Source organism: Rousettus aegyptiacus, unplaced genomic scaffold, assembly GCF_014176215.1.
Source record: "Rousettus aegyptiacus isolate mRouAeg1 unplaced genomic scaffold, mRouAeg1.p scaffold_m13_p_8, whole genome shotgun sequence".
NCBI classification, from domain to species: domain Eukaryota; kingdom Metazoa; phylum Chordata; class Mammalia; order Chiroptera; family Pteropodidae; genus Rousettus; species Rousettus aegyptiacus.
In genome coordinates this window covers 18000720-18022858 of record NW_023416311.1, presented here as the reverse complement: position 1 = coordinate 18022858, position 22139 = coordinate 18000720, and the positions used below count along the sequence as shown (strand labels likewise).

General features: G+C 42.5%; 1 protein-coding gene across 5 annotated transcripts; it reads left to right on the top strand.

Annotated features, from left to right (window-relative positions):
• The first annotated feature begins 3358 nt into the window (after positions 1–3358).
• On the top strand, positions 3359–19302 carry LOC107515828 (eukaryotic translation initiation factor 3 subunit C). Of its 5 annotated transcripts, none has more exons than XM_016155003.2 (21): positions 3359–3442; positions 3578–3717; positions 4968–5033; positions 5140–5329; positions 5717–5842; positions 6026–6080; positions 6215–6324; positions 6724–6851; positions 9601–9760; positions 9892–9995; positions 10443–10584; positions 10779–10904; positions 11030–11123; positions 11934–12124; positions 12384–12608; positions 16083–16446; positions 18290–18449; positions 18536–18601; positions 18685–18772; positions 18872–19034; positions 19129–19302. In XM_016155003.2, exons 2-21 carry the CDS (start codon positions 3617–3619, stop codon positions 19209–19211), a joined length of 2742 nt encoding a protein of 913 aa, XP_016010489.1. In that variant the 5' UTR covers positions 3359–3442; positions 3578–3616; the 3' UTR covers positions 19212–19302. The 5 variants fall into 5 exon arrangements, with proteins under 5 accessions (XP_016010489.1, XP_016010486.1, XP_016010491.1 ...); XM_016155000.2 differs by having other exon boundaries at positions 9598–9760; XM_016155005.2 differs by having other exon boundaries at positions 3405–3491.
• Positions 19303–22139: the final 2837 nt, after the last annotated feature.

The following is a 22139-nucleotide window of genomic DNA, read 5'->3' as shown; positions in this document are numbered from 1 at the left end:
CGTGTGTATATGTATGTATAATATTATACAGATAAGAATACATATATAGATATCTATCAGCTATCCATATATAGTATATCTGATTTTGGATAACTATACAGAGTAGTCTCCCTTATCTGAAGTTTCAGTTGCCAATGATCATCTGTGGTCAGAAAATCCCAGAAATAAACAATTCGAAAGTTTTAAATTGCGCACCATTCTGAGCAGCATGATGAAATCTCGTGCTGTCCTGCTCCATCCTTCCCAGGACATATCTGCATTGTGTACACTACCCGCTCATTAGTCAGTTAGGTTATCAGATCAACTGTGCCGCAGTACCTCAGTGCTTGTGTTTAAGTAGCCCTTGTAGTAGCTAATGCTATGTCACAATGCCTACATCATTCACTTCACTTCATCTCATCTCACAGGCATTGTAGCATCTCACATCATCACAAGAAGGGTGACTGTAGTACAATAAGATATTTTGAGAAGAGACAGACAACACTCACATAACTTTTATTACAGTGTAATTGTCTTATTTTACTGTTAGTAACTGTTAAGCTCTTACTGGACCTAATATATAAATTAAACTTTATCATAGATATCTATGTATAGAGAAAAAGATAAAGTACACATAGTCCTCAGTACTACCGAAATCAGGCATCCAGTGGGGGGTCTTGGAACATATCTCCCATGAATAAGGAAGGATTACTGTATATATTCTTATCTATATAATTCTTATACATGCACTCATATATCTATATCTTTTTAAGTACCTATATCTATATTTAGACAGAGACATCTAGACAATTACACTATAAACAAATAATTATGTTTGCATCTGGGGATAGAAGTTGAGGAACTGGAGGTCAGAGGTGGGAAGAGTTTTTTCCCTGTACATTCTTTTGTATCATTTACATTTTGGGATCATGTACATGCATTGTTTTAAAATAAAGAGAGATCATTTTGTGAAAGTATCTTGCACGTGCTAGGTACTTTAAAGATATTTATGGATGTACAACGAACCTTGTTCATTAAGACCTCCATTTACCTAGAATGTCCCAAGTGTATTTCTTATTTTTCTTTAAAAAAAAAATGAGCCACAGATATGTGGTATGTGGTATCATATTAAGTGTTGACAATCCTAGGTAGATTAAAAGTACATAGACGTTCATTAGAATAACCTTTATTCTTGTCTCTATGTTTGAAATATTTCATGATAAAAAATAAAATTTCAGAAAACTGCTGGGCATTGACTGGAGAGGGTTACCAGAAGGGAGCTTGGATGGGGCGGGGATGTGGGTGGTCTGGTCATGTTGTTTCTTAATGTGAGTGTTGTGGCCGCCAGCCCCCGATAGACACATGGACTACCAGAAATCAGTGAGTTATAGGAAACACACTCTTTATTCAGCCAGCTGAGTCTGTCGGGGGTACGCAGACCCCAAATTAAGCAGCCCTGAAATGTAGAGGTACAGGGTTTTTAAGCCCTAAACCCCATTCTTCATTCTTTCTGAACACAAAGGCCTATTTTTCTTCTATTCATTGCCTGTCAACCTACAGGTCGGGTGTGCAAGCGGGGGTACAGAAGCAGAAAGCTTATTGTTAGAATGTTATGTTCCCATGGGCAATAGCCAAACAATAATTTTCCAGCCAGCGCATGAGCTCCGGTTACACAGGTGTGCTTGCTTTGTGACAACTCATCAAGCCTTGTATTTATGACGTCGCTTATCCACATCTATGTTACACTTCACAAAAAAAGTTTACTTAAAAATCCCCTACTCTGTTAAATTGAAATTTTTCATAATGACTTAGTAAAAGATTAGTAAAAAAATAGTTTGGTATGATTTTCCTTTGCAAATGATCGGGTTGGGGTCTTGAGAGTAACAGGAAACCACTCTAAAATCAGTAGCTTTACTTTAGTGTGAATTTGCATTTCTTCATCTTCAGTGACGTCGTTAATCTTCATCTCACTCAATCCGCTTTATCTTTTACCTCACTGGCAATTTCAGTGCATTCCGCATCTGTTTTAAGAGGTGAAGAGGCTGATGTCAGAATCAGGTGGCTCTGTGGGAAGAGAGGGAGGGAGGGAAGAAAGGAGAGAAAGAGACACAAAGAGGAGAAGCGGGAGGGAGGAAGGAGAACAGAGGTGACAGGCCAGGACATGTGGAGAGGTCCTGCCACATTTTAACTCCAATATACCAGTCACTGAATGTGCCCTGTGCTTTCCTGTCCCCAGGAATTTGTTCATACTGTTTTCTCTACCTAAAGTTGCCTCCTTTCCCCTTAATCTGTTAATTACCACTTTTTATTCAGGGGAGCATTGTGCCTCCAAGACTAAACACAGGCCCAGATATATAGCAAATGCTGAATGAATGAAACCATCTTTAAAAGTGTAAAACAGTCCTTGTGCTGCTAAAATCCCTGCTGATGATTCAGCCAATGCACCTGGATTTAAATACACTGGCCAACAAGGACCTGCATGATCTAGTATTGTCTAGTCCTATACTATTAATGCCTTGCTCTCTTTATTGACAGCACACTGGCCTTCTCCTTTTTCCTAAAACCTAGCCCAGACTTGCTGCTCCCCTTCCCCAGAAAAGGAGTTAGGAATGTTTTTTCCCTAGACGACCTTCTGCACAGCTCCCTCCTTCCTGTCATTTGGATCTCAGCTCAAATGTCACCTCTTCAGGGAGGCTCTGCCCTTCCTATCCAAAGTAATCTTCCTATCTAACCGGTTACTTTAATATCTTTACCTGAAATTATCTATTTATTTACTTGTTAATTATGCCACTCCATTATAATATAAATTCCTTGTAAAATTAGGGACCTTTTCTATTTTGTCCACTACTTTGTCCAGTGCCTAGGATGCTACTGGTTCATAATAAATGCTCAATAAACAAGTATTTGTGGAATAATGAATGAATATTAGCTATTTATTACACGCTTATTTTGTACAAGGCACTGTCCTAAATGTTTCACATATGCTAAATCATTTAATTCTCTTAACACCTTATGAAGTCAGTGCTATTATTGTCATTTTACAGCTTGAGGAGACTGAAACACTCAGGCAGGTTAGGAGTGGCAGAGCTGGGATTTGAACCCAAAGTCTGACTGACGCGAAGTTCGTTCTAAGCCTAGTTCCAAAACGCAGTTCATCAGCGTAATGCGCGCGCTTTAAAGTCAATTCGACCCTGAGATTCTGATTCCGCAGATGAAGGGTGAGGCTGGGTATCTGTTTGTAATAAAAGACACGACAACGCACCGTCAGATCAGGTACTCTAGAAACAAGGCCCTTCCCACCACACTTGCAGCGGGGCTGTCCCAGCCCCTTGCGTGGCGCGAAGGCCACTGGGAGTTGTAGTCGCCCAGTACAGTACGTCAGTGCTCCCGGAAGTGACGCAAAGGTCCCGCCTTCTCTGTCCTCGTTTCCGCTGTTCTGCAGTGTGACTCTCAGGTTCAGCCGGTAAGCATTTCTTGGGCCGCGTGTTTTTAGGTGGACGACCGGGAAAGGGGTACGTGCGGGGACTGTGATGATCGGAGGTCGGGAGGTGGCGGCTCGGGACCCTTCTCGTGGCGCGTGACTCCAGCCCTCCCGCAGGTCCGGCCGCGCCCGCCGCAGCCGCTCCGCGTAGTCGCCATGTCGCGGTTTTTCACCACCGGTTCGGACAGCGAGTCAGAGTCGTCCCTGTCCGGGGAGGAGCTCGTCACCAAACCTGTCGGGGGTAACTACGGCAAACAGTGAGTCGAAGGCCTGTGTCGTGATGAGCGCTCGTGGAGGGCGGGGTTCTGCAGGCTTCAGAAGGCCCTGTATTGGGGGGCAGGTGGGAATGAAGGTGAGGTTCTCTAGGAGGCATCGGGTTCTGAGGATGTTGAGAGTATAAGGGACTGGAGCAGTGTTGGAGGGACGACCTTCACAACTTAAGGTGCTGTGAATTGTGGGAGTCCACCCACCGGGTACAAGAAGGATAGTCACAGAGAAGAGGTTTCCCACTGGGTAGGTGAGTTGAATTAGTCTCCTCACTTGTTTCCATGTCCATAGCCTTCGTACCACCTACCTACCTCCCCTCTTCCCAAAGTCATAATTATTCTTACCACAAAATCCCGCTCACATAAATGTTCGTTTGATATTTGGTAGCTCCTTGATGTGGATCTGAAGCTGAACCGCCTGGCACTGTGGGCAGGTTCTAAAAACATCTGTGTATCTTTTTTTCTCATGTGTACCCTTCGCTGAAACACTTTACCCTTCTTTACACATTAATTTTTTTTCACGCTCTGAAACAGTGGAATGTTATTTTTCAAACTTCTGTCATATACAAGGCACCTTCGTTATTTTTGCCACATGCCTGTCTGTTGTTTAAAACTATATATACGCATACAAACCCATATGGATATGATTTCACATCACTGCCACAGTGGAAAACCAACAGCACTGGCCATAAAATAGAATATAATTGGAACAAATGATAAGATGGAAAGAAAGAAGAGAGATTGTTGGCTGAATGCTGTCTGTGGTCTGGTTTCTCATTATTAAAGAAAAATACTGGCGATGGAGTATTCAAACCACAGACTTTTTCTTTGTTCTTGGACTCTCACACGCTGCAAAACATTGCTTTCTAGGACCTAGTTCAGGTACCACCTTGAAGCCTAGCTGAAGTACCCGTTTTCTCACCTTTACAGTACTTCTTAGTAACTCGTGTCTCACATGATTAGTTTTCTGACAATAAACAAACACCTTCGTGTGTTTATTTTTGAGAGGATGGAGACAGCATTTTGTGTATGTGGTACAACATTTGACAAAAGGCCTTACTTTAAGTAGACTTAAAAATTGAGTTTATGTGCCGAGGCTTTGAAGAGGAAGAAACAAAGGATGCGTATAAATGGCCTGCATTACTCACTTATACCTACCCTGTCTGAAAGGAGAAATAGAGATCACTTGGAAAGACTGAAACTAAAAAGGGAGATTAATGGTCTGTGTTTTTTCCAAACAGACCATTGCTGCTGAGTGAGGATGAAGAAGATACCAAGAGAGTTGTTCGAAGTGCCAAGGACAAGAGGTGAGGCTGTGGGGAGCCTGTGTTGTGGGGAGTCTCTGGTGCAGTGGACAGTTTTCTGGGTGATGATGGTGGGCATATCCAATGTGCTATTGGAATCCCAACCCAGGTTTGAGGAGCTGACCAACCTTATCCGGACCATTCGTAATGCCATGAAGATTCGGGATGTCACCAAGTGCCTGGAAGAGTTTGAGCTCCTGGGAAAAGCATATGGGAAAGCTAAGAGTATCGTGGACAAGGAAGGTGTTCCCCGGTTCTATATTCGCATCCTGGCTGACTTGGAGGACTATCTTAATGAGGTTTGATTCTTGTGGGTGAGGGGGAATCCAGAAGGTGATTATGGGCCTGGGGCCTGTTCCTAACCCACTTTCAGGGATCATGCTTCTTCTGGGTTGTTTGCTTTATGTACAGTGTTTTCCAGAACCCAAGAAATGGGAATAATATAAGGAGAGGAAACTTTTTTGGCCAAGAACTTTAATTTTTTTTATATTGTCTCTTATTTGTGGTTTTGTACTTGTAGTGGTGATATGTAAAGGTACTTTTAAAAAGTAGCAGGTGTTGTTAATTAGTATAGATGGCATGCAGATAGATAATAAGCCCCGAAAGTGGTGGTGAAACCTGAAATTTAGAAAGTGCCACTGAGTCTCAGACCCCTGTTCTCCCTTTCTTCCTTCTCTGTTCTTCAGCTATGGGAAGACAAGGAAGGGAAGAAGAAGATGAATAAGAACAATGCCAAGGCCTTGAGCACCCTGCGCCAGAAGATCCGAAAATATAACCGAGATTTTGAGTCCCATATTACAAATTACAAGCAGGTAGGGAATACTAGAGGCAAACTTTGAGTTGTGGGTACAGTGACCCCATCACTGAGACAAAATGGCATTTGCAAATGGGAAGTGTGACCGGAGAAGGTATCATGACAAGGCTCCCTGGGGTGGAGGGGTAGGATGGGGTGGTGATTGGAAGGCATCCTTAATTACTCATTTCCCTCTTTCAAGAACCCTGAACAGTCTGCAGATGAAGATGCTGAGAAGAATGAAGAGGATTCAGAAGGTGAGAGAAGAGACTCTGGTTGCAGATGATTCAGAAATCTAAAGTTAGGGGTTCCCTTAGCCTGGTTTCTTGGTATCTGTCCTTCAGCCTTGCTTTTCACCATTCTAGCTCTTTTCTCTCCCTTCTCCCACCAGGCTCTTCAGATGAGGATGAGGATGAGGATGGAGTCAGTGCTGCAACTTTCCTGAAGAAGAAATCTGAAGCTCCTTCTGGGGAGAGTCGCAAGTTCCTCAAAAAGTTGGAGGTAAGAGATAGGGTTACAGTGAGTGGTGATTTGCCTCCAGTGGACCATTCTTGGGTCCCTGGGGAGAAGAAAAGACTCACAGAACCCTGAAGTTAGGAGGAGTTGGGTTCAGCAGAGTCTGGTTTGAGGATAGGCTCCGTCTTGGATTAGAACACTGAGCACTGGAATCTAGAGAACTAGATTCTGGGCCCAGCTCTGCCCCTAGGGAGCTATCATGTGTTCCTGGAGCAAGTCACCATTTCTTGGTCTTGGTGGCTTAATCCAGCTCTTAATATCGTAAGGTCGTGGATAACCACTCTTGTTCTCCTCCTGTAAATCCCTGGGACGTGTGTTGGGAGGAGCAGAAAGACTAATCAGTTTCTTCATCTTCCTGCTCTTCCTTTTTTTTTTACCTCTAAGGATGAAGACGAGGATTCAGAAGATTCAGAAGATGATGAAGACTGGGACACAGGCTCAACATCATCTGATTCAGACTCAGAGGAAGAAGAAGGGAAACAGACTGTGCTGGCTTCAAAATTCCTTAAAAAGTAAGAAAAGTAGTGGTACCTTGGGCTACAGTGGGAAGAGTAGGGCACCTTTAATCACCTTTAACTTCTTCCATGGAGACCTTTCAAGGTGTAGACACCAACTACTCCCTTTTCACAGAGAGATCTCAGAGTCAAGTATATTAGTTGGCTAACATCACAAAGCTGATGTGATTTGAAGGCTCCAAAGTCTAAATATTTAACGACATTATTCACTGCATGCGGACTGAGTGTAAATCTCACTTTGGTGCTGATAACCTGTATGATATTTGGACAAGTTTCTTTTCCAGTCTTTAGTTTTCTCATCCGTAAAATGGATAATACTTGACCCTGCCTTCAAGGATAGCTGCAAGAATACAGGGGGGTGATACAGGGAAGTGGCTCAGCCTAGGACTGGCATGTGGTTAGCTCCCAGTGATAGTCACTACTTTTTTCAGTTCCTGAGAACTGTATATATAGCACATAGACGTATGTAGCATATAAATGGCAGCAAGTCTTCCTGAGGACAGTCCCAAGCCTTACTGGGCCAGTCACAGAATGGGAAAGGATTCTGATTTGAATTCCGGTCCCAGCTCTTAGTCTTTTAGTAACTCTACAACATTGGGTAAGTTACTTAACCTTCTTAGGTCTCAGTTTCTTCCTTTGAAGTCAAGGTAGTCCCTGTCCCTGTGTCCTACACAACAAGCTCTGATAAACACTGCTCTTTTAACAGGCAGAACTAAATAGGCAGAACTGTTGCTACTCTCGGGGTTGCTTTCTTGCTTTCCAAAATTGGAGTTATGCTGCTTCGGAGGTAGGGAATTACCTGACAGTAGAGGGGTGTAGACACAGGCATTCTGTTGAGAAGCTTTTTTTTTTTTTTTAAGTTTTCAGTTACGCTTGACATATAATGTTACATTAGTTTCAGGTATACAACAGTGATTAGATGTTTGTGTCTTACAAAGTGATCACACCAATGAGTCTAGCACCCCATCTGACATCATACATTGTTACCACAATGTTATCGGCTATATTTCCTATGCTGTACTTTACATCCCTGTGATTATTTTTATAACTAGCAGTTTGCACTTCCCAATTTCTTCCCCTTTTCACCCATCCCCACAACACTCCTCCCATCTGGTAATCATCAGATGTTTTTTCTATCTGTATGTGTGTGTCTGTTTTGTTTGTTCATTTGTGGGTTTTTTTTTAATCGTTTATTAGGGTAACGTTGGTTAATACAATTATATAATTTTCAAATGTACATTATCATTTGTATATTTGTTTTTTTTAACAGGTGAAATCATGGTATTTCTGTTTTTTTTCTTTCTGACCTATTTCAGCATAATATTCTCTAGGTCTGTTCATGTTGCAAATGGCAGTATTTCATTCATTTTTATGGCTAAGTTATACTCCTTTGTATATATGTCCCATATCCTTTTTATCCATATGTCTATCAATGGACACTTAGGTTGGTTCCATATCTTGGCTATTTTAAATAATGCTGCAGTGAACATATGGACTCATATGTCTTTTCAAACTAGTGTTTTGGGTTTCTTCAAATAAATACCCAGAAGTGGAATTGCTGAGTCCTTCTTTGTCTCTTATAGCATTTGTTTTAAAGTCTATCATCTGATACAAGTATTGCTACTCTTGCTTTTTTGTTAGTTTTCCTTTCCCTGAAATATATTTTTCCATTCTTTTACTTTCAATCTATGTGTCTTAATATCTAAAGTGGATCTTTTGTAGGCAGCATATGTATGGGTCTTGTTTTCTTATCCATTCAGCCACACTCCGGCTCTTGATTGAAGCATTTAATCCATTCATGTTCAAAGTAATTAATGATAGGAATGTAGTTATTGCCATTTTATTATTCACATTTTTTTTTACCTTTTTTTTCTTCTTAAAGAAATCCCTTTAACATTTCTTGTGATACTGATTTGGTGGTGCTAGCTCCTTCAGCTTTTCTTGTCTGGGAATTGAGAACCTTTTTTCACTGTGTGGTTTAGGGAACACTGGTCAAGTCTGGGAAGCACTGCATATTTAATTTCTTTTTACTCAGAACACTTCTGATACCATTTGTGTGGTTTTTTTTCTCACACCAACTAGCTCTCCAAATCTCTGGACACCAACTAGGTGTTCAGCAGTCCACTTCCATTCTGACGCTAGTCCAAACCCGCAGGTAAAGGGCTCAGTTCCAGGAGAGTCCCTACCTCAGACACCAGTTGCAAGTCTCAGGTTCGGCCCTGTACTTCTGACCAAACAGCTATGAATTCAAATTTCCTACAATCCCCTTAGGTTCAATAATATGCTAGAATGACTCAAACTCAGCAGAGCTTTTTTACTGTAAAAAGAAAAAGTGCAAAAAATCTGTAAAAAGTGAAAAAAAAATTGCTCTCTGGACAGAGCAATTAGTGTCAAAAAAGCTGTTTCCTATGGGTTCTCTGGGAAACCTTAGAGGTTCACTGTAGAGGAACATGACAGGCTGTTTATGTGTCTACAGTGGCCTGGTTAGCATCTCTACCTCAATGGACCAGGCCATATTGTTCCTCCTTGAGTTTCTTAGTTGGTGTAATATGGTGACAGACCTTGGTAAGTAGTCTGGCAATTCAAATACTTAATAGTCCTTGCTTTGGTTATGACTATGGTTAACTTTAGGTCATTATTTTAGAGTAACTTAGGACTTGCTGGAGGGAAAGAAGTTCACGGGAGGAAGAAGCCTCAGCAGTGCAGAAGGGGCTTGGCTTTCATCTTCTCCCGTGTCTTCTAGCAGGGTTCCTGCCACAGAGGAGGATAAGAAAGCGGCTGAGAAGAAACGAGAGGACAAAGCCAAGAAGAAACACGATAGAAAATCTAAGCGTCTGGATGAGGAGGAGGAGGACAATGAAGGCGGGGAGTGGGAAAGGGTCCGAGGTGGAGTGCCCCTCGTTAAGGTGAGGATTTTAGAATTAAAATGAATTGGAAACAGTTGGGGAGAGCATACAGGTACAGTCTAGTTGGGTTGGGAGAAAAGGAAAGAATAGTTTTCTATTGGCTTGCACATGACAGGATATGTGTTGCCTAGGAGAAACCAAAAATGTTTGCCAAGGGAACTGAGATCACCCATGCCGTTGTCATCAAGAAACTGAATGAGATCCTGCAGGCACGAGGCAAGAAGGGAACTGATCGGTAAGATTTGTGGGCCTTGGCTCTGGGCTTGGCGGGTGAAAGCTGTAAGAAACAGGGTGGAGGTTGATGGGCAGACAGTGCTGTTTGGGGAAGATCTGTGTGTGGCTGTAGTGGAAGAATTGGTATACTTGGAACATTCTGGTCTATTTTCTGCCATTTATCTCTGACCTTAAACCAATATTTAACCTTTCAGGACTGTTTTCCCATCTGTAAAATGGGAATAATGCTCACCTTTAGTTATTCAGTTACTGAAGAGGATGGTAGATTGTTAGCATTAATGCTGTTTCTATTTGCAATTTCTAAAGGAGAAGCAAGTGGGATAGGGGTGGGGAGGGGAGGGGTAACAGAAATGAGCCTGCCTTACTTGTCTGGAGGGCCTGTGCTGCATGGCAGGGTGAGGCTTTTTGACTTGTCTCTGATGCCTCACCCTGTTTTGAACCCCTTCAGTGCAGCCCAGATTGAGCTGCTACAGCTGCTGGTTCAGATTGCTTCTGAAAACAACCTTGGAGAGGGTGTCATTGTCAAGATCAAGTTCAATATCATCGCATCTCTCTATGACTACAACCCTAATCTGGCCACATACATGAAGGTGAGGGCAGCAAAGAGGAGCATCCCAGGGCTGAACCCGTGGGTCAGGGGAGGGTATCTCGTGTCTTAAAACTGAAGGGCTGTGGAAACAGCCTTAGCGGTTGAAGGCCCCAGGGATTCCTGGTGAAGGGGCTCTTGGGAGGCATCTGATTATTCCACATGAACGCCTCTGACTGCCTTCTGATCTCTCGGCAGCCTGAGATGTGGCAGAAGTGCCTGGATTGCATCAATGAGCTTATGGACATCCTGTTTGCAAACCCCAACATCTTTGTTGGAGAGAACATTCTGGAAGAGAGCGAGAATCTGCATAATGTTGACCAGGTAAAGAGAGATTAGCAGGCTAATTAGAGAGGTATATGTTGTCTGCTCTTGGAAAGCTCAGTAGAGATAGAAAGATTAGCAGGGCTGAAATCAGGGCTGATGTGTTTACTCCTCTACCTTTTTAGCCTCTGCGTGTCCGTGGCTGTATCTTAACTCTGGTGGAACGAATGGATGAAGAATTTACCAAAATAATGCAAAATACTGACCCTCACTCCCAAGGTAAGCCTGAGCAAGTGTAGGTGTCAGTGAGAGGAAAAGTGCAAGGAATAAAACTAAGGATTAGACTAAATTAGAGTGTTCGGAAAGCCAGCCCTTCCTTACCCTCGCATTCACACTGGAGGGCCTAAGACACTGGGCCCCACCCCCATAGCTTCTGATTCACTAGGTCTGGGTGGGGCCCCATAATTTGCATTTCCGACATGTACTAGGTGGTGCTGTTGGTGTGGGGACTGCACTTTGAGAATCATTGTCCACTTGGCTTGTTTTGCTTAGATTAGAGGCACTGGGATGGGGAAAATACAGGACATTACTCAGAAAAATGTGCATGCCCACATGTGCCCACAGAGTCAAGGGTGTAATGGTGAACAAGGCAGCTAGGGACGTCCTTCATGCTCATAGAATTTACATTCAGTGCTGGGGAAAGGCAATTCAAATAAATAAACGAGGTAAATGTAGGTGATATGAAGCGTGAATTAGAAATTCAAATTGGGACATGTAGTAGAGAGTGACTGGAGGAGTGGCTACTTTAGATAATGGTTGAAACCATCCTTAGTAGGGGCCATTTGAGGTGAGATTGGAATGAGGAGGAGGGGGAGTTAATCGGGAGGAACTAGCAAAAGAAAACACCGGATAGAAGAGACAGACAGTGAGCTTGGCATGTTCCAGGCAGGATGGTGTTTTCAGAGCACAGCAAGTAGACTTTCGGTGGGTGCAGGAAACATATACAGAGGCACCTGGACTGATCAGTGACAGATAGCTAGGAACGCTTGGGTGCCTGGCTGAGCTGAGGGTGGGTGCTCTCCTTCTCAGAGTACGTGGAGCACTTGAAGGATGAGGCGCAGGTATGTGCCATCATTGATCGCGTGCAGCGCTACCTGGAAGAGAAGGGCACCACTGAGGAGATTTGTCGCATCTACTTGAGGCGCATTCTCCACACCTACTACAAGTTCGATTACAAGGCCCATCAGCGGCAGCTTACCCTCCCCGAGGGCTCCTCAAAGGTATGTGCTTGGCCAAGTGTCACAGGGAAAGGAATGTGTCACTCTGTTCTCTGTGTCTGTCAGGACTTGATGGCAAGTCTCCCATTCCCTGGGGACTTCCTGAGGTGGAGCAAGGAGGGAAACTAGGGGACTAGGGTGAAGCTGGGTGGAGTCTCATCTGGGGGCGCTAAAGCCTGCACCATTTAGACCCATTGTCTTTGCCTGCTCTTTTCTCCAACAACATCACCCCCTCACCAAACCCTGTGCCTTGCCCCCCCAGTCTGACCTGGATCAGGTAGAAAATGAAGGCGAGGACTCAGCTGTGCTGATGGAGAGATTGTGCAAGTACATCTATGCCAAGGACCGCACAGACCGTATCCGGACGTGTGCCATCCTCTGCCATATCTACCATCATGCCCTGCACTCCCGCTGGTACCAGGCCCGTGACCTCATGCTTATGAGCCACTTACAAGACAACATTCAGCATGCAGACCCTCCAGTACAGGTAGGATAAGAAGGAGGCACTCTGGCGCTGGCGGCAAAGGGAAGACCAGGCTGGGCCCTGTCTTCTATTTGGGCAAAGTGGCTCAACTAGATTAGCCACCTATCTGATCAATGCAGCTATAAGTAGACATTTCATCAAATGCCAGCAGACTTTGATCCTCCTGTACATTAACAAATTTCATACTGTTCCAACAGCATTAGAGTCCTCTGAGATAGAGATTTGGGTTCAGCTTATATTTATTATATCATTATATGTCTGCTTCAGCACATTAGGAGATCTTGTTTTCAAAAGATGAAAAAAAAAAAAACAAACCCTTAAGTTGTCAAACTAATTGTAAAGTCAAGGGACCCAAATGTAATGTGATGTGTTGGGACATAACAGTGGAACAACTAATTTTGCGTATTATGATTGTGAGGATATTTTCACATAGGAGTATTAAAGCTGTGTCTTTAAATGTGAGTTTAAAATAATTGAGAAATATTTGTGTGGAACATTTGAAGAACTTATCTGGTGGTGGTTTTTAAATAGCACTCCCATTTGTTCTTTTTTATTTCATTGTATGAATCTGTTTTGCCACTTGATAGATAGCTGTTTTGGGACTATTATAAATGAAGCAGCTCTGAACATGTACATTTAAGTCTTTGTGTGAGTCTATGTTTTCTCTTAGGTAAATACTTAAGAGTGGAATTGAGTAGGTGTATGGTCAGTTTTTTTATAAAACTCAAAAGTGGTTATACCATTTTATACTCCTACCAATAATGTGTGCTATGCTGCTACCAGCAATGTTTGGTGTTGTAGGTCTTTTTAATTTTAACTGTATTGGTGGCTGTGTAATGGAATCTCATTGTGGTGTTAGTTTGTATTTCCCTGCTAACTGTTGACATTGATTGCTTTTTTGCCTGTTTTCCCTGTATATATCTTATTGCATGAAATGTCTGGTCAGCTTTTGCCCATTATTTTCTAAATGTTGGATTGTTCATTTTATTACTGAGTTGTAGGAATTTTTTCTATATCCTGGATGCCAGCTCTTTGTCAGATAAGTTTTCCAAATATTTTTTTCCAGTCTGTGCTTTGCCTGTTCATTTTCTTAACTATTTCTTTTGGTGTAGTCTGATTTATCAGTTTTTTTTCTTTATGGTTGTTTTCTGGGTCCTAGTTAAAGAAATCTTTGCCTTTTATCATGAAGATATTCTTTATTTTTGTTTTTTGAAAGTTCTTAAGGTTTTAGTTATCACATTTAGATCTGTGATTTTTGTATGTAATGTGAAGTCAGGGTCAAAGGTGTTCTTTTTCCATTGTATCACTTTTGTAATTTTGTCTGTCCTATACCAGTCTAATACTGTCTTGATTGTTGTGCATTTAGAATAAGTCTTGAAGTCAGGTCGGGGAGTGTGAGACTTTTTATTTTTTATTATTTTTTTAAAGAATGCTTTGGGTATTCTGTGACCCTTGCATTTCTATGTAAACTTTAGAATCAGCTTGTCAACTTCTACAAAAACAGCTGCCGGGATTATATTGAATCTACAAATCAATTTTGGGAGAATTGACATCTTAACAACATTAAACCTTTTAGTTTTATATGTTATCTCTTCATTTAATTTCTTCAGTTTTGCTCTGCAGTGTTGGTGGTATTATACATCTTCTTAAAAATTATTCCTGAATATTATGTGATTTTCGATGCTATTGCAAATGCAATTTTTTTTTCATTTTCCAGTTGTTAACTACTAGCATATGAAAACACAGGTAATTTTTGTACCTCTGTATTTTACTGTTTTGCTAAATTCACTTAGGTCTAGTACAGTCATGCACTACTTTGACAATGGGAATAGGTTCGAGAAATGTGTTGTCAAGTGATTTTGTGGCGTGCGGACATCAGAGTATGCTTACACAAACCTAGACGGTATAGTACTACACACCTAGGCTATACAGTGTGCCACTGGCATGTGTGTGTTCATCATTAATGAAAATGTTGTGTGCTATGTGACTGGTTATTTTATAGGTTCTTTAATATTTTCTGCTGAAGTAATCATGTCATCTGTGTATAGAGGCAGTTTTATTACTCTACTAATGTTTATGACTTTACTTTTTTATTTCTTTTTTGCCATGGTGATGACTCAGCTCTAATGCTGTGCAAAAGTAGTGAGAACAAACATCTTGCCTTGTTTCCTTTCTTAGCAGCCAACATTTCAGTATTAAGTATGTTAGCTGCATTATTTTTGTAGATAACCTTTTCACAGATTGATCCTAGTTGATAAGTTGATCCCAGATCTCAGATCCTAGTTAGATGAGAATTTTTGTTATAAATAGATGTTGAATTTTGTCAAAAGCTTTTTCTGTGTTTATTGAAATGCTAGTTATTTCTCCTTTATTCTGTTCATGTGGTGAATAACAATGATTTTAGATTTTTATACCAGGCTTTCATTCCTAAGATATATTCTACTTGGTCACGCTGTGTTATTTCTTTTCTGTGTTGCTGGCTTCTGTTCGCTAATATTTTTTTAAGGCTCCTGGCATCTATGTTCATGACTGATATCAACCTCTATATTTTTGTTGTTGTCAGTACTAAGTCTCACCCTCCCACCACCAAAAACAAAAAATCTGTACTGCTTATAAAGTCTTTCCTACCTTAATTAGTGGTAAGTCCATCTTTTCAGTTGCTTAGGCCAGAAACCTTAGTGTCATCCTTGATTCTGGTTTTTATCATGTGCTACATCAGCTTCCCCAGCCATTTCTATTCAAAATCCATGTCTGACCACTTATCATTTCCACTGCTACCCTCTGGTCTAAGCCACTATTATTTTGGTCTCTCTCTGCTTCTGCCCTTGTAGCCTTTCAGGCTATTTTTAACAAAGTAGCCAGAGTAACCATGTTAAATTAAGTTAGATTATATAATTTATTTGCTCAAAACTTTCCTGTGGTTTCTCATCTTAAAATTCTTAACATATGCTTGCCCATCCTGCCGTTTGCGATCACACCTTTTATTAGCTCTAGCCACATGACACTCCCTGTACTCAGATACACCTGGCACAATTCTTGCGCAGGGTCTTTGCATTTGCTTTTTCTCTTTTCTACAATGCTTTTTCCCCCCCAGTTATCTGCACAACTTGCTCCCCCTTTTTTTTGTTCTTTAAACGTTCCCTTCAAAACAAAGGCTTCCTTAGTTATCCTACATAAAATTGTGAGCTCCCAACGTTAGCACCACCACACACATTCCTTTCTTAATTCTCTCCTCGGCTTTATTTTTCTCCTTAGCACCACCTCCATATTGTTATTTTGTCCTCTATACCCCACCCCTAGAGTGTAAGCTCCATGGATGGGCAGGGACTTGTCTTATTTGTTCTCTGTCCCAGGCCATAGCCTAGTGCTCAGCACATCAATGTATCATTTGTTGTGTGTTTGTCTGTTAGTTGAATGAATAAACAACTTGCCTTGCGGTGGTCAGCTCTGAGTACATTACTGTTTCTTTGCTCCCAGATCCTATACAACCGCACCATGGTGCAGCTGGGCATCTGCGCTTTCCGGCAAGGCCTGACCAAGGATGCCCACAACGCCCTGCTGGACATCCAGTCGAGCGGCCGGGCCAAGGAGCTTCTGGGCCAGGGTCTGCTGCTGCGCAGCCTGCAGGAGCGCAACCAGGAGCAGGAGAAGGTGGAGCGGCGCCGGCAGGTGCCCTTCCACCTGCATATCAACCTGGAGCTGCTGGAGTGTGTTTATCTGGTGTCTGCCATGCTCCTGGAGATCCCTTACATGGCCGCTCACGAGAGTGATGCCCGCCGTCGCATGATCAGCAAGCAGTTCCATCACCAGCTGCGGGTGGGCGAGCGACAGCCCTTGCTGGGTGAGTGTGAGGTTCTATAGAGGAGCAAAATTTGCTTGTTCATCCCTTGATCAAAGGATTAAGAGAAGCTAAAGGAAGTAACTTTGCCATGAGATGAATCCATTTGTTTTAGTTGTATCTCCATGTAGAACCTAAAGGCATTCTTTTTACTAACTAGTCTCTGTGGTCTCTTACCATAGGCTATGTTGTTCTAGCCTACAAATTAAGTTCCCTGCTTCCTGTTTTTCTCCCTTTAGTCTCTGTCGACGTTATCATTCAACCAAATTTATGATGTTATACACCCCCAACACCTTAGAAGTTCTTCACTGCTACAGAATAAAGTTCAGTCTCCTTGGTCACTGAGTTAAATTCATGACCTGACTCCAACAATATTTCTTATTTAACATAAGCTTACATAGTACTTTTTTTTCTTTGTCTGGCACTGTTTTATAAATAATTCATTTCCTCTTCATTAGTAACAAACCTGTGGTGTAGGTACTGTAATTACTCCTTTTTTCTTGATTAAGAAACAGGCACAGAAGTTAACTGACCAACCCATCTGAGGTTTTTTGCTATTTTTTCCCCTTCATGCACATTATTTTCCGCCAGCCTTAGCATTCAGGAATCTAGCATTGGCTCTACAATCACTTATGAAAGATCTGATCAGTCAGTCCAGGGGCTAGGTGAGTTGTGATTTCATAGGGAAAGGGATGTGCACTGTGCCCTTCCTATGGGGTTGGCACATAGAAGGGCTTGGCAGGTGAGCCAGACTTAACTCTCCACAGCTACATCCCCTACAGATTGGTCCTCTACTGGTTGTACGTGTGGTTGTGTTACGTGTAGGTGCCCTGTAGGCAAATTTTGTTGGGCTTGTGTAGTGACATTTGTTTTAATCAGAAATTCTCCAGTGAAAATCTGTTCCCATCACCTCTTAGGGCTGTCTGGTTCACCACAGTTTCTGCCTCTCAGTTACTGCAGTGGAGCCAAAAGCCAGGTTCTATTTCAGCTATGCACTGCTGTGTGGTTTGTAGAGAAATATTCTTTGAACCTCTAACCTTTCCTTTTTCCGAGTGATAGAATGGAAGCTAATCCAGAAGGATTGTGTGCCTTTTCTCATACTTAGCCCTTTTCATACATTTCTACACTGGCCTGAACCCTGTACATGATTGAGCTTCTTGTCCCTGTTCCAGGGTAGGCCATGTTCATGTTTCTATATACCTGGTATCTGTTCCAGCCTTGGAATTTTTATACTTTGTCTACCCTGAATTCAAGCTACTCTTTGCCACATTTGTCTTCCTGGCTTGTCTCAGGGTAGTATTTAGGAGCCCGAGTCCATAATCAGCACATTCAACCTGTGATTTCACAGAGGTAATTTAAAGTGAAGCTAAATTTTTTAAGGAAAAGGAGTGAGCCACTTTAAAGAAAAAAACAAAACAAAACATTGATACACAGATATGGCAAAAATCATGAAGGTAGTATAAGATGGAAGGAAGTCGCATAAATACTGTTCCAGTTGAGATGTTAGTTTTTTTCAGGTCAGTGAGCCTTATAAGAATCTGAAGACAACTATGGACCTTTCTCTAGGGAAATGTACATAAGGATACACATAAGCAGTTTGTCAGCTTTTTCAAGGGGCTCACTAGTCCATTGAAGCACATCATGGACTAATTAGTCTAAATCTAAATAAATTTCTTCTGTCATTAAGGGAGCTCGTATAATCATAAAGCTGTTTCGTAGAGAGATGGAGAGTCTCCGGTCTGGTCGTTCGTGCTCCTGTCCTGTGTTCCTCCTTGAACAGGGCTCGTTGGGGCAGGAGCCCTTGTCCCAAGTGTCCCCAGGCCCTACCTCATTCCCAACCTTTCAGGTCCTCCTGAATCAATGAGGGAACATGTGGTCGCTGCCTCAAAGGCCATGAAGATGGGCGACTGGAAGACCTGCCACAGTTTTATCATCAACGAGAAGATGAACGGCAAAGTGTGGGACCTTTTTCCTGAGGCTGACAAAGTCCGAACCATGCTGGTTAGGTGAGCAGAGAGAGGCTGCGGTGGGGGAAGAAGAAAAGAGTGGTTGGTCTCCTTCCCTGAAGATCTTCTCTCCCTTCTCCTCACAGGAAGATCCAGGAAGAGTCTTTGCGGACCTACCTTTTCACATACAGCAGTGTCTATGACTCCATCAGGTGGGTTGAGTGCTGAGGAAGTGGAGGGGCCCCAGCTTTGCGATCGAGGGTCCTAAACTGCCCCCTGCCTTCTTTCTCCCCAGCATGGAGACACTGTCTGACATGTTTGAGCTGGACCTGCCCACCGTGCACTCCATCATTAGCAAGATGATCATTAATGAGGAGTTGATGGTAAGGGCAGGTGGTAAATGGGCAGGTGGAGTCATGGTAAGTTTGAAGTCGAGGGTTCTGATCCGTGTCATGTCCCTTTCTCTGGCTCATTCCCATTAGGCCTCCTTGGATCAGCCAACGCAAACAGTGGTGATGCACCGCACAGAGCCCACTGCCCAACAGAACCTGGCTCTGCAGCTGGCAGAGAAGCTGGGCAGCCTGGTGGAAAATAATGAGCGGGTGTTTGACCACAAGCAGGGCACCTATGGTGGCTACTTCCGAGGTGAGTGCTTCCATCCCCTCCACTCTCCCAGGGCCCTGGCTCCCTTTCTGCCTCCCCTGGCATTCACTCCTTCCCCTTCTCCTCTCTCCTGCAGACCAGAAGGATGGCTACCGCAAAAACGAGGGCTACATGCGCCGGGGTGGCTACCGCCAGCAGCAGTCTCAGACAGCCTACTGATCATGCTACTTCTGTCCCCATCGCCTCGACCATTCGACCTTTAAGTTCTGAAACATCCCAGTCATTAAAGGTCTATTTAGAGTTGTTACCATTCCTGTTTGTCTGCATTGTCTCCACAGAGGTGTGTTGCACACAGTCATTTGGTAATTGTATTTGTTAGCTTCTACCACATGACAGGCACAAGGCTCAGGTTACAGAGGTGACTTATACATATTTCTGACATCAAATAGCTCTGCTCTTTTTCATTTAACAGAAAATCATAAAGACATTCAAGAAGTCATAACAGGAGCATAAACAGTGGTGGATATGTTGAAAGTATGTGACTGCGGTGCATAAATATCAAGAAAAAGCATGATGGAGGAGGCAGTAGGGGAATGGTTGGACCTTGCTGGTGGATGGCTGGTGGTTCACCAGGCAAGGAGAAGGGAGAGTGTGTCTAAACCTGTGTGAAGTGTGCCCTTTGGACCAGTGTGCACCTGGAGTTAACCTGTCCATGACAGAACAAACTCCACAGTTAAGTGTAGGCTCTGAGGGACTTTGCTATTGCTGTGACAGCTAAGCATGATTCTTTTTCTAATTTGTATGTATTCTCAAAAGTATTGATCTACAGTAGATTGGAAACTTGTTATAATCTTCACATTTGTGAAACACTGATGAGGACAAAGGACTGAGAGCAAGTGCAAGTGCTGGAGGAGGAAAAGAATGTGGTTGGTATAAAGTGTGTGTGGAGTATATGTGCGGGATAGAGACTTAAGCTGGGGCTATGTCATGAAGACTTTAAATGCTTTGGAGTTTTGGAAACAAAATACACAAATGGATCCAGTTTTAAGAGTGGTAATGGAGTAGCATTGTAGAGTATAGAATTGGAGGCAGAGAGTCAGCCCAAAGGTAAAAAGCATCTGAAGCCTGGGTAGTTAGGATCAGAGGTGAGGGAGGGATTGAAGAGAGATGTCTGTAACAAGCGGTGGGCTTTTTGTGACCACATGAATCTGGGAATAGTAGGAGTCACAAATGAAAGGTTCTCCTGACTGGGGATAGGTAGCTAATAAGACTTAGAAGTAGTTGGAATATCCCTTGTGTTCAGGAATACAACAACAACAGGTATGCAGGATGGGCCGAGACGTTGAGTTTGAGGTATGTTTGGGATACAAGCAAGGTACCTGGAGATCATAAGAGTTTGGAATGCATATGGATTAGGCTATAGGCTAAGTTGCTATAACAAAGGGACTTCAAGCATGTTTCCAACAAAATACAGTTGAGCCTTGAACAACATGGATTTGAACTGCACAGGTCCACATATACAGATACCAAGGGATAACTTTAGTTTTGGGGAAGTCAAAGTTATGTGCAGATTTTCAACTGAACGAGGAGTCGGCACCCCAACTCCCATCCTGTTCAAGGGCAGCTGCAGTTTTCTCGTGTGGCAGTCCACATATGGGTGAGTGGTCCAGGCTTGGGGTTAAGCGGCTGTTCAAGATCATCTAGGGACCCAATATTTCATTGTTTTACTGCTCCATTGTTCCCCCTAAATGGTTCTCATCTACATGGTATAAACTAGGTAATCAGCCCCATATCCTTGTCCAAGCCTGGAAATTGGACTGATATCATCGGCTAGAACTAGTCTCATTATTACCACCCTGTGGGGAAGACTAAAATGCCTCTAGCTGAATAGTTGTATGTTCATTTAAACTTGGGGAGTTCTGTCACTAAAAGATAGAGTGCACACTGGGGGCAATTAGTCTGTCACAGAAGGAAAAGAACAAAAGATTTTGAAGCGAATGGCTTTTTAAAATATGGTAGGTAAATTTATTAGCATTATTGATATTATTGACTGTCTACATGCTGGGTGTGCCTTGACTCATTTAATCTCCTTAGGCTAACCCTGTTATTATCTACATTTTATAGATGGGGGAACTTGAGGCCCAAAGATGTTAAAGTGATTTCCCTGAGATCACATAGATAGGAAGAGAGGGAGATAATGCATACCTGACTCTAGCTCTTACCTTGGAACTAATCATTTTTCTGGAATGGGCAGCGTAGAGGAGCAGAGAGCTAAGGACCGAACTCTCAGTATGCGAGTAGCGGGTGAGAGAGAAGCTAGAGAGAGAAGTGGCCAGAGAGGTGGTAGAACCAGGGAGGCGAGGTGAAGGAAAGGCCAAAATGCTTATGCATCCTTGGAGTGGGCTGCCTTGTACTAAATTTGGTCAGTTTAGCATTCTTGGACAGGAAACAAAGCCATTGTGTTGCCCAGTTCCAGGGGATACCTTTTATTTTCCAGTCTGTGAATAGTAACCATCAAAGAAGGTTGTCAAAGCTTAAGATGGTAAATATTTTAAGCTTGGCAGGTCACATATGATTTGTCATATATAGCTTTTCTTCTTAACCCTTTAAAAATGTAAAATCCATTCTTGGCTAACTAATCATACAAAAACCATCCACAGACCAAAATTGGCCCATTCTCCGTCCTAGATACAAAGTGGCTGGCAGTCCCTGGAATTTTACTACATGACATTGACAGAAGCCTAGAATATGTGAGACATTGTTTTGCCTCCACTGTGGCCTTTTGGAGAAAGGCAAAAAGATAATCTCTTCCAATACATACCTAACTGAAACTGGCTTTTGAAAGCAAACAAAAAACATCAGATTCAGAAACTTAAAGTGTGAGTTTGAGCACACCTGAGATGAAATGTAGCAGTTTTTGTAAAAACAAATCCAAATGCACAAATTCTTAGAAGTATCTTTCCAGCCAAGTTTAAGCAAATTTAGATTTAAAAAAAAGATAATATTTTGAAAACAAACTCTGAAAATAACTTTTCAAATAAGTTTGAGCATATCTACCTGAAACCCAGTAATTACTGTGCAAGAGAACAGAGATACAAACGTTCACAAAATTAACTTTTCAAGGTGAGTTAATTGTACAAAAGTAGC

Excerpts from the sequence above, each read along its gene's own strand:
- LOC107515828 (XM_016155000.2), top strand. The coding sequence starts at position 3,617 with ATGTCGCGGTTTTTCACCACCGGTTCGGACAGCGAGTCAGAGTCGTCC. Across the intron at positions 10,905-11,029 it reads ATCTGCATAATGTTGACCAG|CCTCTGCGTGTCCGTGGCTG; the intron begins GTAAAGAGAGAT and ends CTACCTTTTTAG. Across the intron at positions 12,609-16,082 it reads ATGCAGACCCTCCAGTACAG|ATCCTATACAACCGCACCAT; the intron begins GTAGGATAAGAA and ends CTTTGCTCCCAG.